This window comes from Nannospalax galili, unplaced genomic scaffold (assembly GCF_000622305.1).
Source record: "Nannospalax galili isolate Female #2095 unplaced genomic scaffold, S.galili_v1.0 scaffold259, whole genome shotgun sequence".
Taxonomy (NCBI): domain Eukaryota; kingdom Metazoa; phylum Chordata; class Mammalia; order Rodentia; family Spalacidae; genus Nannospalax; species Nannospalax galili.
In genome coordinates this window covers 1,887,322-1,901,419 of record NW_008344750.1, presented here as the reverse complement: position 1 = coordinate 1,901,419, position 14,098 = coordinate 1,887,322, and the positions used below count along the sequence as shown (strand labels likewise).

At 47.6% G+C, this 14,098-nt stretch overlaps 1 protein-coding gene across 2 annotated transcripts in view; it reads left to right on the top strand.

Annotated features, from left to right (window-relative positions):
- The first annotated feature begins 533 nt into the window (after nucleotides 1-533).
- Tcn2 (transcobalamin 2) overlaps nucleotides 534-14,098 on the top strand; it is a 17,219-nt gene continuing 3,654 nt past the window's right edge. The window contains exons 1-8 of one of the 2 annotated variants that reach the window (XM_008841046.3): nucleotides 534-665; nucleotides 927-1,151; nucleotides 4,201-4,393; nucleotides 5,203-5,387; nucleotides 6,353-6,514; nucleotides 8,026-8,198; nucleotides 8,329-8,515; nucleotides 10,123-10,294. In XM_008841046.3, coding sequence (XP_008839268.1) covers nucleotides 1,076-1,151; nucleotides 4,201-4,393; nucleotides 5,203-5,387; nucleotides 6,353-6,514; nucleotides 8,026-8,198; nucleotides 8,329-8,515; nucleotides 10,123-10,294 — 1,148 coding nt within the window. In that variant the 5' untranslated portion in view covers nucleotides 534-665; nucleotides 927-1,075. The remainder of the gene's footprint in view (nucleotides 666-926; nucleotides 1,152-4,200; nucleotides 4,394-5,202; nucleotides 5,388-6,352; nucleotides 6,515-8,025; nucleotides 8,199-8,328; nucleotides 8,516-10,122; nucleotides 10,295-14,098) is intronic. The other variant, XM_029567339.1, reaches the window with a different exon arrangement.

The window sequence follows — 14,098 nt, the reverse complement described above, 5'->3', positions numbered from 1 at the left end:
AAAATTTTATGCTTATGGATGCTGATGCCTGTATCTGTGAACAGGACACCGGTCCTTTGCTATGTTCTCCTGAATTAAAGAGGACATATTCCTTGCCTGTTGCAGGTCTGGCTCTTGTTCTTATTTCTTAACTTTAAATTCTTTCCTTTTTCTGCTCTCCTAAATCTAACATCAACACCTTCACCAGCGGAGCTGGAAAGGAGCTGTTAGGATAATCTTGTTCCACCCTCTCATCTCATATGTGGGGAACGATTTCAAACTCAGAGAGGTTTAGCATCCTGGCCAACTTCACACAGCCTGAGCTAAAAGATTCACATACTAGGTTTGCAGTTGGGTTGAGCAGATAAGGAATCTTTTGTTCTTGTTTTTTCTGTAAGGATGTTTTTAAGTGATTTTCCTAGTCCAAGCAGCCTTGCAGCCCTGCTCCGAATTCTTTAACTTGTTTTGTTTTGTTATCTCCAGGAAGCTCCAGCTGTGGGGTTGATTGTGGCAACTTTGCTTGTCTGGTCTAGGTCCAGCAAGCTGCCCCACCTCCCCGCCTCTCCCACAGGCTGATGGCTGAGAACAGCTGACTCCACAGAGCTTGCTCATGTGATCACAGCTCCGGGATCTGCTCATGAACTGGAGTGGGTACTCGGAGGGACTCTTTCTGTGGGTTTTACCAGGTAGGCACCCTAGTCCCGAAGGTCCGCAGAGGAACAGTTGTGGGGGCCTTGGGGCAAACCAGGCGTCAGGCTTTGCTGCTTCCGGGCCCTTAACACAGTGGGGACAGATGTGGTTGGCTTAAAGCTGTCCCACAGGGTCCCTACTGGTCCTTCCCCTCCCTTTGTTCCCTAAGTCGAGGAAGGCTGCTCGGCCCTTCCTTCCTCTGTTCTCTGGCCTCCTGCCCCATAACAGACCTTTCCCCTTTCTCTCTGCTGACTTAGCTGTGTGCTACCGGGCGTGGCGGAAGGATTAATTAGTGACAAGCAGCCTCCTCTGTCTGAGCAAGTGACCTGTTGCAGTCAGACGAGCCACTGCACAGCCCAGGAGTCTCTCCCGACTCCTACTTGCTACTGGCCCACCTGCTCTTGCCATGGCATGCCTCCAGGCTCTGCTGTTCCTGTCGCTGTTCCTGTACGGAGCCCTTCGGGTTCCCGCTGAGGTCTGCTGTAAGTAGCCAGCCTCTATCTGGAGCCTGGATTTCAGGGAGGGACGACCAATCCCCTTGTATATTTGGGGAATCTGAGAGTTGGGGGTGGAATGGGGGAACTTTTCTGCCCCCTCAGGTCTCCCAAAGCAGGTTGTGATTAGCTGGACCTCAGTGCTGGACGGAGATTAATGTATCTGACTTCTTTCCGGACAGGATCTCCCCCATTCACCTAGGTGTTTGTTAATTTATTTACTCAACACACATTTACTGAGGCTTCTCTAGGCTAGGTCCAGAATCGAGATTGGAAAAAGGATGAAGGGTGGACAGGTCTGATCCCTGCACTCCTGGAGCTTCCGTTCTAGAGAAGGGGACTGACAAGACATGGGGTGCCAAGTTCAGTTATGGAGAGTGCCACAGAAGAAGCCAACCTGGAGCAACAGCAGAAAGCCACACAGAGACCCATGGAATCAAGGACAGAGGGTGGGAGGGGCCCCATCAGAGCTGAGACCTGAAGGGAGGAAGCCAAGAAGGAAGGGAAGGGGACATACATTCCAGGCAGAAAGAAGGGCCAGTTCCAAGAAGGCCCTGCCTGTTCTAGCAGTTCTAGGGCTGTACTCCCAAGAGATCGCTTGAGAACTCTCAGGGGAGAGTTCTGTCTCAAGCCATCAATCAAGGGACACTCATGCACTTGGGCCAGGTAGAAAGCACAAACAGGCTTGCTTTTCTTCTTCCTTCAGAGTGCCCCACACTGGGTCTCAGGTGACCTTGGGCAAACCCTGAGAGGCAGGTGTCTGGTGAAGTCAAGGGTCAGAGGGGCCAAGTGGCCTGCTCAAGGTGCCCCAGTTTTAGCAAACCTTTTCTAGATTCAATTCTTGGGACTTCAAGCCAGTGTCTGGAGCTTCTGGCCTGTGTCCAAGGGCAACCACACCTGTCATGCTTGGGGCCTTGGTTGTCCAGTTTGTGCCCAGAAATTCTTTCAGCAGGCTTCCCCTCCTACCCACCTGCCTGGCCCAGTTCTCAGCCTTGGAGTGTTAGCCCCTATACTTGACCCTACAAGAGCCCCTACTTTCAGGATCAGGAGAACTTTGGGGGGTTGGGGTGTAGTCCCTTTATCACAGTCTCATTTGTAAACTGGGCTGAGCATGCTCCCCCGGCCCCCCGCAAATTGCTGCATTAAGGTGGATGCAGAGTGGGCTTCTCGGCTTCTGAATGCTAAAGCTGACCAGCCCTCCTATAATAGGAATGGGCAACCCTGTGTGTAGGTGGGGGACCTTGAGCAAGGCCACCTTAATTGTCCTGAGTGAATCTGCCTGGCTCCTTCCTTCTGAGTAGGCTAAATTGTAGTTGGTTATCAGTCCCCCTTTATAGATGATTCCTCATCTTATCGCTTCTAACCCCAACTGATTTAGGTTGGAGGTTAGAGCCTGGGGTGGGGCCTGTGGTCTCCCTAGCCAGTTTCAGGAAAGGGGAAAAGAAAAGCATTCTAGGACCAGGGATGTATCTCAATCAGTAGAGTGCCTGCCTAGCATGAAGTCCTGGGTTCAATCTCCAGCATGGAATAAACTGGCCATGGTAGCATACACCTGTAACCAAGAACACTTGGGAGGTGGAGGCAGGAAGATCAGGAGTTCAAGGTCATTTGGTGACATTGAGTTTGAGGGCAGCCTGAGATGCAGGAGACCCTACCTCGAAAAAAAAAAACAAAAAGCCCTGGAAGACCAGTTGGAAAGATAGAGCTAGAGAAGAGAGACTCAGAGAGAGACAGACAGGTACCTCTAAAGTCCCTCCCTCCCTCCTTCTGAATCTCACTATGATATAGCCCAGGCCTTGAACTTGCAATCCTCTCTCAGCCTTTCAAGTACTGGGATTAGAGGCTTCTGCCACCATGCCCAGCTTGTCCCTGACTGTCTGAATGAACATTTAGTGAGAAACCAGCTAGGTCAGGTCTGGCTCCACACAGTAAAGAATTATTTAGAGTCCACACCAGCAAATGGCCCCCTTACAGCAACAAATATCTGTGACTTTTAGGAAAACAGATATAAGTTGATGAAATTCAAACTCGAGGAGATGGGGCTGCATTCCAGAAACTGGTCCTAGGGCTAGAAGGCCCAGGAAGGCAGGCACAGGACCCTGTGGTAATTCTATTCCTTAGTCCCCTGGAGGAGGGGTCTTCCTGGCATCCTGGGATGCAGCACAGTGCAACACAGATGCTCTAGCATTGGGAAGTTGGAGCAGATAGTGATTGGGAGTCAGTAAATGGGGGCAGAAAATTCACAGTGCCCCCAAGGTAATCTACACTGCCCTGTTCTAAACTTGGACCCTTCTGCAAGGGAGGAAGGCAGTCATCAACTGAAGCTGGGAAATATCCCTGAAGTTTCTGCTTCCAGGATATTTCAGGGTCTTGGTTACACACCTTCAAGTAAATCCCACATACTTAGATAAATGACTGCAAGCTGTGGGCAAGTTGTTAGTAGTTGATCTCCCAATCTCACGCCATTTTCACCTAAACAGAGATGGCAGAAAAAGTGGGTTTTCAAGTTTTGTGTGGGGGAATTTCATCAGACAGCCCCAGGGAACCAGCTGGCAGCTTATAGCCTGTGAGAAGTGGATATGGACCATAGTCTGTGTAAGGGCTGGAGTTTTTGTCAGTGGGCAAAACATGCATTCAGGAGGGTGCCAAAAAGGTGGGGGGTGGGTTGCAGTCTGACAGGCAGTGTGGCTTGCTTTTAAAATACAGTGTGACTCTGAGAGGGTCAAATGAGATGGGTGCCTGGGGCATACACTAGCTTGGCATCTAGTCACATCTGATGGATGGGGTGGTTGCCTGGCAACAGCATCCTTTGATATCTCCCTGGCCCACTCTAATTCATTTTAGAGGATACCTGCTTTCCTTTTTCCCACTGCCTTTCAGGATGGTGGAATTCTCCATACAAGTGGGATATGACTGGATGGCAGTGAGAGTAGGGACCTTTATTCTCTGGAGAAGGCTTATCTGGTAAGGAGGTCAGAGCAGTTGCTTGCTAGTGGCCTGACCCTGAGGCCTCACTTACCCTGTGTCCTTTCTTCAGTAATACCACAGATTGATGGCCAGCTGGTAGAGAAGCTGGGCCAGCGTCTCTTGCCTTGGATGGACCAGATCTCCCCGGAGCACCTGAACCCCAGCATCTATGTCGGTTTGCGACTTTCTAGCCGGCAGGCTGGAGCCAAGGAGGACCTCTATCTACACAGCCTCAAGCTCAATTATCAGCAGTGCCTCCTGGGGTATGCTACTGTCTCTCTTCTTTTACCATGTCTTGTTCCATATTGTAAGAGAGAGTAGACCTGGATTCTGATTGGATCTTTCATGGCTTTTTGACAAACTCTAGGCAAGTTTTGTCTTTTGTAGGCTTTTCTCCATTTATAGAATGAAGGGGTAGGTTTTACTAAATCAGAGACACTGACATGTGCCCCTTGTCCCAAAACTACATCCTCTTGAGCCCAGAAGCAGCAGCTAATTCTGTGTTCCCCGCCTTTGCCTAAAGCAGACATCACTAATCAATGACCACACTCTTATATTGAACCCAGAGACATTTAACATTTAACTCTTTCTGTGGTCTACCTTTATGCCCAAGGCAGACTTCACTAATTCATGACCATGTTCTTTCATGCAGAGTCCAGAAGCGGCGTATATCTGTGCTTTCTTCTAAGGAGTAGTCATTAAGGAGAGGCCTGCTCTGGGGTTGATTGAAGGGATTTGAAAGGTACTGTGAAGTACCTTGCTACTTGAATTCCCTCTCAAGAAATAGATGGAAGGGAGGGAGAGGAAATAAAAGGGGAGAGTGCATGGCCAAACACCCGGTGATCTGGATGTAGGAGCCCTTAGAGTTTAGCCTTAAATTTAATCTATCTTTCTTCTTTTAAGTATCTATGGTATGCACACAAACACAGCTGACTACTAATTCAGAAGTTCATGCAACGTTTCCAACTGTTAGGATATTTTCTACTTTCTGATGGGGGTGGTGGTGTCCCCAAGCTGGGCTTACTAAGATGGTGTTTAATCATAAAGGTGTTATGAACTCCCCTTGTCCTAGGTCTCCCTCCAGTGATGACAACAGTGACTGCCAGATCAAGCCGTCCATGGGCCAGTTGGCCCTCTACCTGCTTGCTCTCAGGGCCAACTGCGAGTTCATTGGGGGCCGAAAGGGTGACAGGCTGGTCTCGCAGCTCAAGAGGTTCCTGGAGGATGAGAAGAAGGCCATTGGGGAGGGGACACCATGTGAGTGGGTGGGGAACATCTAGCAGGGCTCCTCAGATGGTTTTGCTGTTTTTTGTGACAGTCTTACTGTGTAGCCTAGAGTGGCCTCAAACTCATGATCTTTCTCATTAGAGGAGGCTCTTCATGAGGATCAGAGCTTTGGGTTTTCTCTCCAGGCCTCTTTCGCACTCTCTAGCCACCTCAAGTCTACCTAGAAGTGTGGGCTTGACCCAGGTTCCATGCTCAATCCAACCTCTCCTACATCTTATGCACACTCTATTGGCATGCTCAGTCACCAAGACTGACCTGATTACCCACCCCTGGGACGCCTGCACAGCCTTCTTTCTGCTTCCTCCTTAGTTTCTCTCTGCAAACTTTCTGGCCTCCTGACTCAGACCCAAAGCCCAACCGATGGACCAAGGCTTTTCAACATAAACTTGATCATCATACTGCTTAAGCCCTGCAGGGGCCACTCCCTGCTCCATTCACAGCCCCAGGCTCATCCTGTCTGCTCTCTTCTTTCTAGGCATTGGTCTGCTCATTTTTCTGTGAGCTTAAGCTCACAGCGCTCATTGGCCTTCCCTGGGTATTATCCATGCCCCTGTGCCCTTCTAGATCAATCTTATTCTATCTTCCCCTTCCCCCACTCCTACATCATGTCTATAAAGAATCCTGTCTCAACTTCTCAGCCACTTAAAGACTTCTGTTATATGGCTCCAGGAACCATGGGCCACATTTCTGTCATAATCTCTGTCATGAGCATGTGTTGAGCTGTGATCCTCCACTCTGGCCTCCAAGCCCAGAGACTGGCACACATTGGGACCTCAGGCATTGAGGGAATGAAAGATGCTACAGTCTCAAGGAAACATGTTGTAGCATGTAGACCATGGAGTCCCATGAGCTATGGGGCTGCTTGCTCGGAGGAAACAGAAGGAAGTCCTTAGGCCTGACATGGCCCCCTTAACTCCTCACCATTCTCTTCCCAGGGCATAATCATGAAGGCCACCCCCACACCAGCTACTACCAGTACAGCCTTAGTATCCTAGCACTGTGCGTCCACCAGAAGCGGGTCCATGACAGTGTGGTGGGAAAGCTCCTCTATGTTGTGGAACATGACCACCATCTCCAGCAGAGCCACTTCTCTGTGGGTGAGTAGGCAAAATCTTGCCAAGGCTACACTAGCACTCACCTAGCCCCCAGTCCCAGGTGAAGGCCTCCATGTCCTGCCCTTATGGTTACCTTTCCCTGGGACACTTCCTCATCAAATCACTTGGGAGTGAAATGGCTGGTGGGGTCTGTGATCCAGCTTTGAAGCTGGGCTGGGATCCTGACCCTTGACCATCTCACACTCATTGTAGGACACCTCAACCCCCATTAATCAGGCCTTTCTTATAAAATGGCCTCCCAGCAGCATCTCAATAAAAGATGCCTTATAAACAATGGGCTTAGTTCTGAGTACGTATCTATGATCTCAGTACCATCCAGGATGGGGAGTCTGACACCTGAATTTTGATCTGATTCCTCATTGGGTGACCTTTGGCCACCATATCAATTTCTTTTTTATTATTATTATTTTTATTTTATGTGTATGTATGGTCTGCATGTAGGTAACTGTACCCATGTCATGCAATGCCTGTGGAGGTCAGAAGAGGCTGTCAGATCTTCTGGGACTGGAGTTACAGACAGTTGTTAGCTGCCATGTGGGTGCTGGGATTCAAACCTGGGTCTTCTGCAAGAACAACCAGTGTTATTATCTACTGAGCCATCTCTCCAGCCCCTACCATATCCATTTCTTTTTCTTTTTCTTTCTTTCTTTTTTTTTTTTTTTTTTCCTTTTGGGACAGGGTCTCCCTGTAGCCCCAGCTGGCCTGTAACTTGCTATGTAGACCAGGCTGGCCTCAAACTCACAGAGATCTGCCTGCCTCTGCCTCCCGAGTGCTGGGATTAAAGGTGTGCGCCACCACGCCCGGCGTCGACCCATATCCATTTCTTATCATTGTGATACAAGGTCTCTCTCTGCTAGGCCTGAGTTTCCATAGTGGGTGCCTTTCCTAGGGTAGGTAGGATGGAGAAAATGGGTGGTGGGCAGACAGGTGGCCAGAGAGAAAAAGGTAACAGGACCTCTGCCAGCGTCCAAGCAACTCCCCATACCCATTAAATCAGACTGCCTGAGGGTGGACACAGCTGTGGGTAAGCTTCAAACTCTGAGAGCCTGGAGGTGTAGTTCAGTGGTACAGTGCCTAGTATATGTAAGGCTGTAGGTTCAATCTCCAACACCACAAAAATAATATTAATTAATCAGTAAGATAAAGATCCCTCTAAGGGTTCCAGTGTGCCGCCATTCTAGTTTGAGTAGGTGCTGTAGGATCTAGTCCTCTTGAGACTGTTCTCCAATCTCCCCTGCTGACCTGTTGTTCTCAAAGAATAGAGTAACAAATTGAATCAGTTTGTTCAGGCCTAAGAGGGTTCCTGGGACATAGTATGTTCAGTGTCTAGACCTGGGGGGTCCTGGGCAAACCACCCAGATTAGTGTCCCCAGCTGATCTGACTGTGCTGTTTCCCTTTTCAAGCCCTCTGCTGCCCATTGCTACCTGGGCCTGAATCCTAAAGCCCACCTTGCTTGGCTGTATGAAACTATCCAGTTTACCTATCCCCTTAGACACAGAGGCCATGGCTGGCTTGACCTTCACCTGTTTGGAGCGCTTCAATTTCAACCCCAATCTAAGACCACGGATTACCATGGCTATTGGGACAGTGCGAGAGAAGATCCTGAAGGCCCAGACCCCTGAAGGCTACTTTGGAAATGTCTATAGCACTCCACTGGCACTGCAGGTGGGAAAGAAACCCCAGAGCCATAGCCACTCAGGAGGTCAATGGAGGGTGGGCTAGTTAGAAGCTGGAAGACCTGGCTCTTCCCCAGTGACTGACCCACTTCCTCCCTTTCTTCCCCACACTATCACAGCTGCTGATGGCTTCCCCCATGCATGGGGTGGAGCTGGGCACAGCGTGCCTCAAGGCGAGGGCAGCTCTGCTGGCCAGTCTGCAGGATGGGGCCTTCCAGAATGCTCTGATGATTTCCCAGCTGCTACCCATCTTGAACCATAAGACCTACATGGATCTCATCTTCCCAGACTGCCAGGCACCCAGAGGTAGCTGAGCTCTTTACAATATGCTGAGTATTCTTCTGTTTGTGCATCCCAGTGATGGGAGATCACTTGGTCCTGATTTGCTGAGGCAACACAAACTTATGGGTATTCATGGGACAGCAGCTAAAAAGATGTCATAGTCTTTTGATGTTCATGGTGTAGGGACAGATACCAAACAAGGATTTAAGGTTGTGCCTCCTGTGTGATACCCAATGCAGAAATGTTTGAGTGGATGGGTGGATGAGAGTAATAGGGCTCTCTAAAGAAACAGAACTGATAGATATTTATATATATGTAAAGGAGATTTGTTAGATTGGCTTACAGGATATGGTCTAGGTAGTCCAACAATGGCTGACTCATCCTGGAGAGGCTGAGAATCTGGGAATTGCTCAGTCCACGAGGCTGGACGTCTCAGCAGTCCCAATCTGGTGTTGAAGGCCTGGAGGATTCCTGGAGAGCTGCTGGTCTTCAGTCTCTGTTAGAAGCAGGAAGAAGCTGGTTCTAATATCAGCAGAGGAATGCAGCAGCAACAGGATAAATGAACTTGCCAGCAAGAGTGAAAGCAAGCGAGCAAAAAGCAAAATTTCCTTCCCCCTGTCCTTTTATCTGGCTGCCACCAGGTGCTGCCTACATTTAGGGTAGGTCCTTCCACTTCAGATGATCTAATCAAGAAAGTCCCTCATAGGAGTGCCCAGCCACTTGTATTTTAGTTGATTCCAGAGGCCGTCAATTTGACCATAAAGATTACCCATCATGGATGGATGAATGAATGAATGAATGAGTGGCGGGAGGCACATTTGATTAATTACGATACACAAAGAGCCTTAATTCACTACATTGAATTAGGGCATCATTTGGGGGAGGAACTTAAAGTGATGAGTGTGATTCCCCAGATGGGGAAAGAATGGGCAAAGAGAAGGAAGCAAAAACAAAGGCACAGAAAGATCAAGAATTCAGGGGTGTTGCGGGATATGTTCTGCAAAAGAGTCGGTCTTGAGGCTGGAGAGATGGCTCAGCAGTTAAGAACCCTGACTGCTCTGGCAGAGGACCCAGGTCTGATTCCCAGCTCCCACATGGTGGCTAACAACTATCTGTTCAGTTCCAGGGGATCTGACGCCCTCATCTGACCTCCTAGTGCATTGCATGACACAGGTGCACTTACACACATGTAGGCAATACACTCATACACTAAAAATAATAGAATATTTTTTAAAAGAGTGAGTCTATGAAAGATTCTAGAACGAGTGGGTCTGGGAGAGTGAGGAGGAGTGGCAGATAAATGAATAGAAAGAAGTGAGCCCATCAGAGGTATCAGGGAAATGATATGAACAAAGTTGTGTTTTAGAAAGAGCTCTCTGGGATGCAGTGTGGCAGATAGGTGGGAGGGGAGAAGCAGAAACACCAGCAAGGGGTCTAACCTGGGCCATGGAAGGATGTGGCAGCTGGGGCGCAGGAGGCTGGGACGGTAGCCAGGTTTCAGCTGGGCAGGCAGTCATGGCATTGTCTGAGCCAACATAGGGAAGGACGTGGTCCACATGGGCCATGATGTCTGTGAAGAACACAGGACTCCCTATCCTCATGCCGACTGCTCCTTCTTTCTCCTGGTATAGTCATGTTGGTTCCAGCTGTTGCGGATCCTTTGGTCTACCACATCCCAGAGGTCATCAGTGTCACACTGAAGGTTTCCAGTGTCTTACCATCATATAAACAAACCATCTTTGTCCTGGCTGGGTCCTCCTTGGAAGATATCCTGAAGATGGCTCAAGAGCTAGGAGGATTCACGTGAGACTGCCCATCCCACTTCCTAGCCCTCAGCCTCCTCACCATTCCCATGCCTAAAACGGGGTCACAGGAGGGATGGGAGACAGAGGAATTTCTTAGGAGAAGTACTGGCCCAACTTCTGTTTCCACCCTCTGCACTCCTTTCTGACCCATGCTATCATGGAAACAGGAAACTATGGACCATCACTATCATCAAGAGAGTTGACTCCAGAGGAAGAAACTCTGCCCCAGAATCCCAGTTTCCCTGATTCCCCAGCTCTAAGGAGCCAAGATAGTTATTCACCTGAAATTCAGTGAGGGCATGAGGCAGTCTCCTTTTCATAAGGCCAGTGTGAGGACCCCAGGGTCTGTGCACACAGAGGTCACGTGCAGATGTGCTTTGTGTGGGTATAGGGGTTGGAGTGCAGTAAGTGCTTGATACAGGCCAGCTTTCATAAGCAGAAGAGTAGTATTAGTCTTGGTGAAATCTTTTTATTAATTTCCCTGAGGAGTTGGACAATGTCTTTAAACTTGCTTCTCCTGTTGGGCCATGACAAGCCTGTGAATGAGCATAGCCCAGTTGCTGCTTCTTGCTGTCCACACATGTCCACACCTGAAGGTGAACACAATTCTTGTGTCACCAGGGGGGAATCTGGCTCAGGGAAGCTGAATGCCTTCTACCAGGTTACCTGGTCCCCTGACTTCTTGCCTAGAAAGAAGTGCCTTGGTTTGAAAGCACCCAGTTAGAATTCAATAACGGTACCTGCACCCAGCAAGGGCTGAGAACAGGCACCACTTGTGGTCATTTGGGGTAGGATATCTCAGACCAGAGCTATGTAAAGACTCCTGTCTTTAAAGGCCACAAGTGTCCCTAGTTCCCAGGTTAAGTTACTTTTTTTTTTTTGTTTTCCCAGTATGGAGGATTGAACCTAGAGCCTTTTACAGGTTAAGTAAGAGCTACTACTGAGTTATATCAGCCTTCTTTTTATTTTTCATTTGGAAACAAGGTCTGTATTAGTTACTTGTCTTATTGCTGTGACAAAATACCTGACAAGAGCAACTTCAGGAAGGAAGGGGTTATTCTGGCTCACAGTTCTAGGGGATACAGTCCATCATGATGGGGAAGACAAGGCAGCAGGAGGAGGAGGAGGTGGCTGGTCACACTGTGTTCATAGTCAGTAGTACCCGAGGAATGCTGGTGCTCACCTCCCCTTCTTTTAAATTCAGTGTAGGAGCCCAGGCCATGGAATGGTACTATCCATATTTAGGGTGGGCCTTCCTTCAATTATCCTAACCTATAAAATCCTTCACAGACATGCCCAGAAATTTTTTGCCATGGTGACTCTAAATCACATTAAGTTGATGATCAAGATTAGTCATTACACTATCCCGTGAATTTCCCAGGCTGAGGACTGGAGAGACGGCTCAGTGGTTAAGAGCACTAACTGTTCTTGCAGAAGACCTGGGTTTGAATCCCAGCATCTATATGGCAGCTAACAGCCAGGGGATCCAACACCCTCTTCTGACCTCTGTAGGCACTGCATGGTATGGGTACACTTACACACATGCAAGCATAACAGTCATACACACACACACACACACAAAAAATAAGTTAATTAATTAGAAAATCCCAGGCTGGCTTTGAATTTCCCATCCTGCTATACCACCAGGCATGACTTAAGTTACTTCTATAAGATCACTTAGAGGTGTACTAATATGTTTACTTAATATAAAGTATTTTCTTCTTCTATCTCTAGGCAGGCACAAGTCCTAAGCAACCCGGCAAATTGAAATGGAGAAATAGTATATAAAAACAAAACAAAACTCCACCAGCTGTGGTAGTGCGTGCCTGTAATCAGGAGATGGAAGCAGGAAGAGTGTGAGTTTGAAGCTAGCCTGGGCTACATAACAAGACTGTGTCTAAAAACCAAAAATCAAAAAAGAAAATTATTCGAACCAATAACATTTAATGAAGACCCCATTCAAGTACAGATCCTTGTTGCCAAGCCAGTGACCAGCTTTCCTTGTCTGTGAGCCTCTGTTGGGCTGAGTCTGCTCAGGCTGCCACACCTTCCTAGCCTCTTTCCCAGCCCTAGTGCTTCATTCACTGATTCTGTTGAGACAGAGTCTTACTCTGTAACCCAGCTGGCCTGGAGCTCCCTATGTAACTCAGGCTGAGTTCAAATTTGCATCTCTTCTCCTACCTCAGCCTCCCAAGTGCTGGGATTGCAGGTGTTAGCCACCATGCTCAGCTTCATTTATTGTTATGCTCACCCTGTTCTCTTCCTGGTCAGTCCCCTACAAAGTGCAGAGAGGTGCTGCTGGATGTCAACCCCGATCACCACATGCGTGCCCAGTGCTCTTGGCAGGGCTCAGTTTAGCAGACATGGAGATTACCCAGTACCTGTCAGTATTTGGGTTTAGATGTTGAGTCAAAATGAAGAACAAATAGAATTTCACACTTTTTATTCAGATCTTTGAGGACCCCTGAGAGGCCACTGTGGATACCAATCTGATAAATTGTTCTTTTGTTAGAATAGGTGGCTGCCTGAAGTGAGTTCAAGGGCCAGGCAGGAAGACTATGTGGGAGGCCTAGAAATTCACAGCAAACTAAACTGCAGAGACAGACAGACAGACAGACAGACAGGTGTGGAGCGAAGTGGCCCAAGAAGCTATGTAGTCAGATCACTTAGTGTTTAAGAGTTTGTACTGCTTTTGCAGAATGTGAGTTCATTTCCCAGCATCCAATGTTAGGTGGTTCACAACTGCCTGTAACTCCAGGGTCCAGGGGACTGCCCTCTTCTGACCTCCACAGGCATCTACACTCATGTGTACAAACCCACCCCCATCCCCACATAATTTTTTAATAAATGAAAGGACTCTCTGTGACATTCCCTAAACTAATTTATTTCTGCCATATCTGCAATTTTCATATTCACAAATTCAACCAACTTGAATGGAAAATAGATTTTAAAAAACTGTATCAGTGCTAACTTTTCCTTGTTAATGCAGTATAATAACCATTTACATAGTACCTACATTGCATTAGATAATATAATCTAGAGATGATGTAATATATACAGGAAGATGTACACAAGGCCTGTGCAAATACTCCACTTATATGAGCATCCTTGGATTTTAGTATTTGCCAGGGAGCCCTAGAGCCAATTCTCTGGATTGGTGATTGTACTTTCTCTTTGCCTAAATCACCAGAATAGGTTTCTGTGTTTGTGATGCGTGTGTTCTTGGAGATTGAACTTAGTATATCACACATGCTAGGCAGTACTCAACCACTAAGCTACATCCTTAGTCCTCTCTTTTTTACTTTAGATTGTTTTCCCTTGAATTTTCTATGTAGCCAAAGATGATTTTGAATATTGACTCCTAAATGTTGGAATTATAGTCATGTACCACTAAATCAGTTTATACAGTGGTGGGGATCAAACCTAGGGCTTCATGCATGCTAGGCAAGCACTCTTCTCACAGTCCCAGTCCCCCAAATTTTCAAAAATTTGGGACAGTTTTTTTGTTTTTTGTTTTTGAGACAGGGTTTTGTAAGTTGCCCAGACTGGCTTTAAACTTGCTCTGTACTTAGCTCTGGAAATTGTTATTGAATATGTCAATGCTGTTGTAATGAAATGCTTCTTCTAATTATATGGTTAAAAAATAATTACCAAAAAAACAAAAAAAAACCCAAACTTACTCTGTAATCCAGATAGACCTCAAATTTTTAGTCCACTTACCTCAGCCTCCCCAAGTAGCTTGGATGACAGGCCTGGACCACCAAACCTAGTTGGTTTATGCTTCTTTATATATATATATATA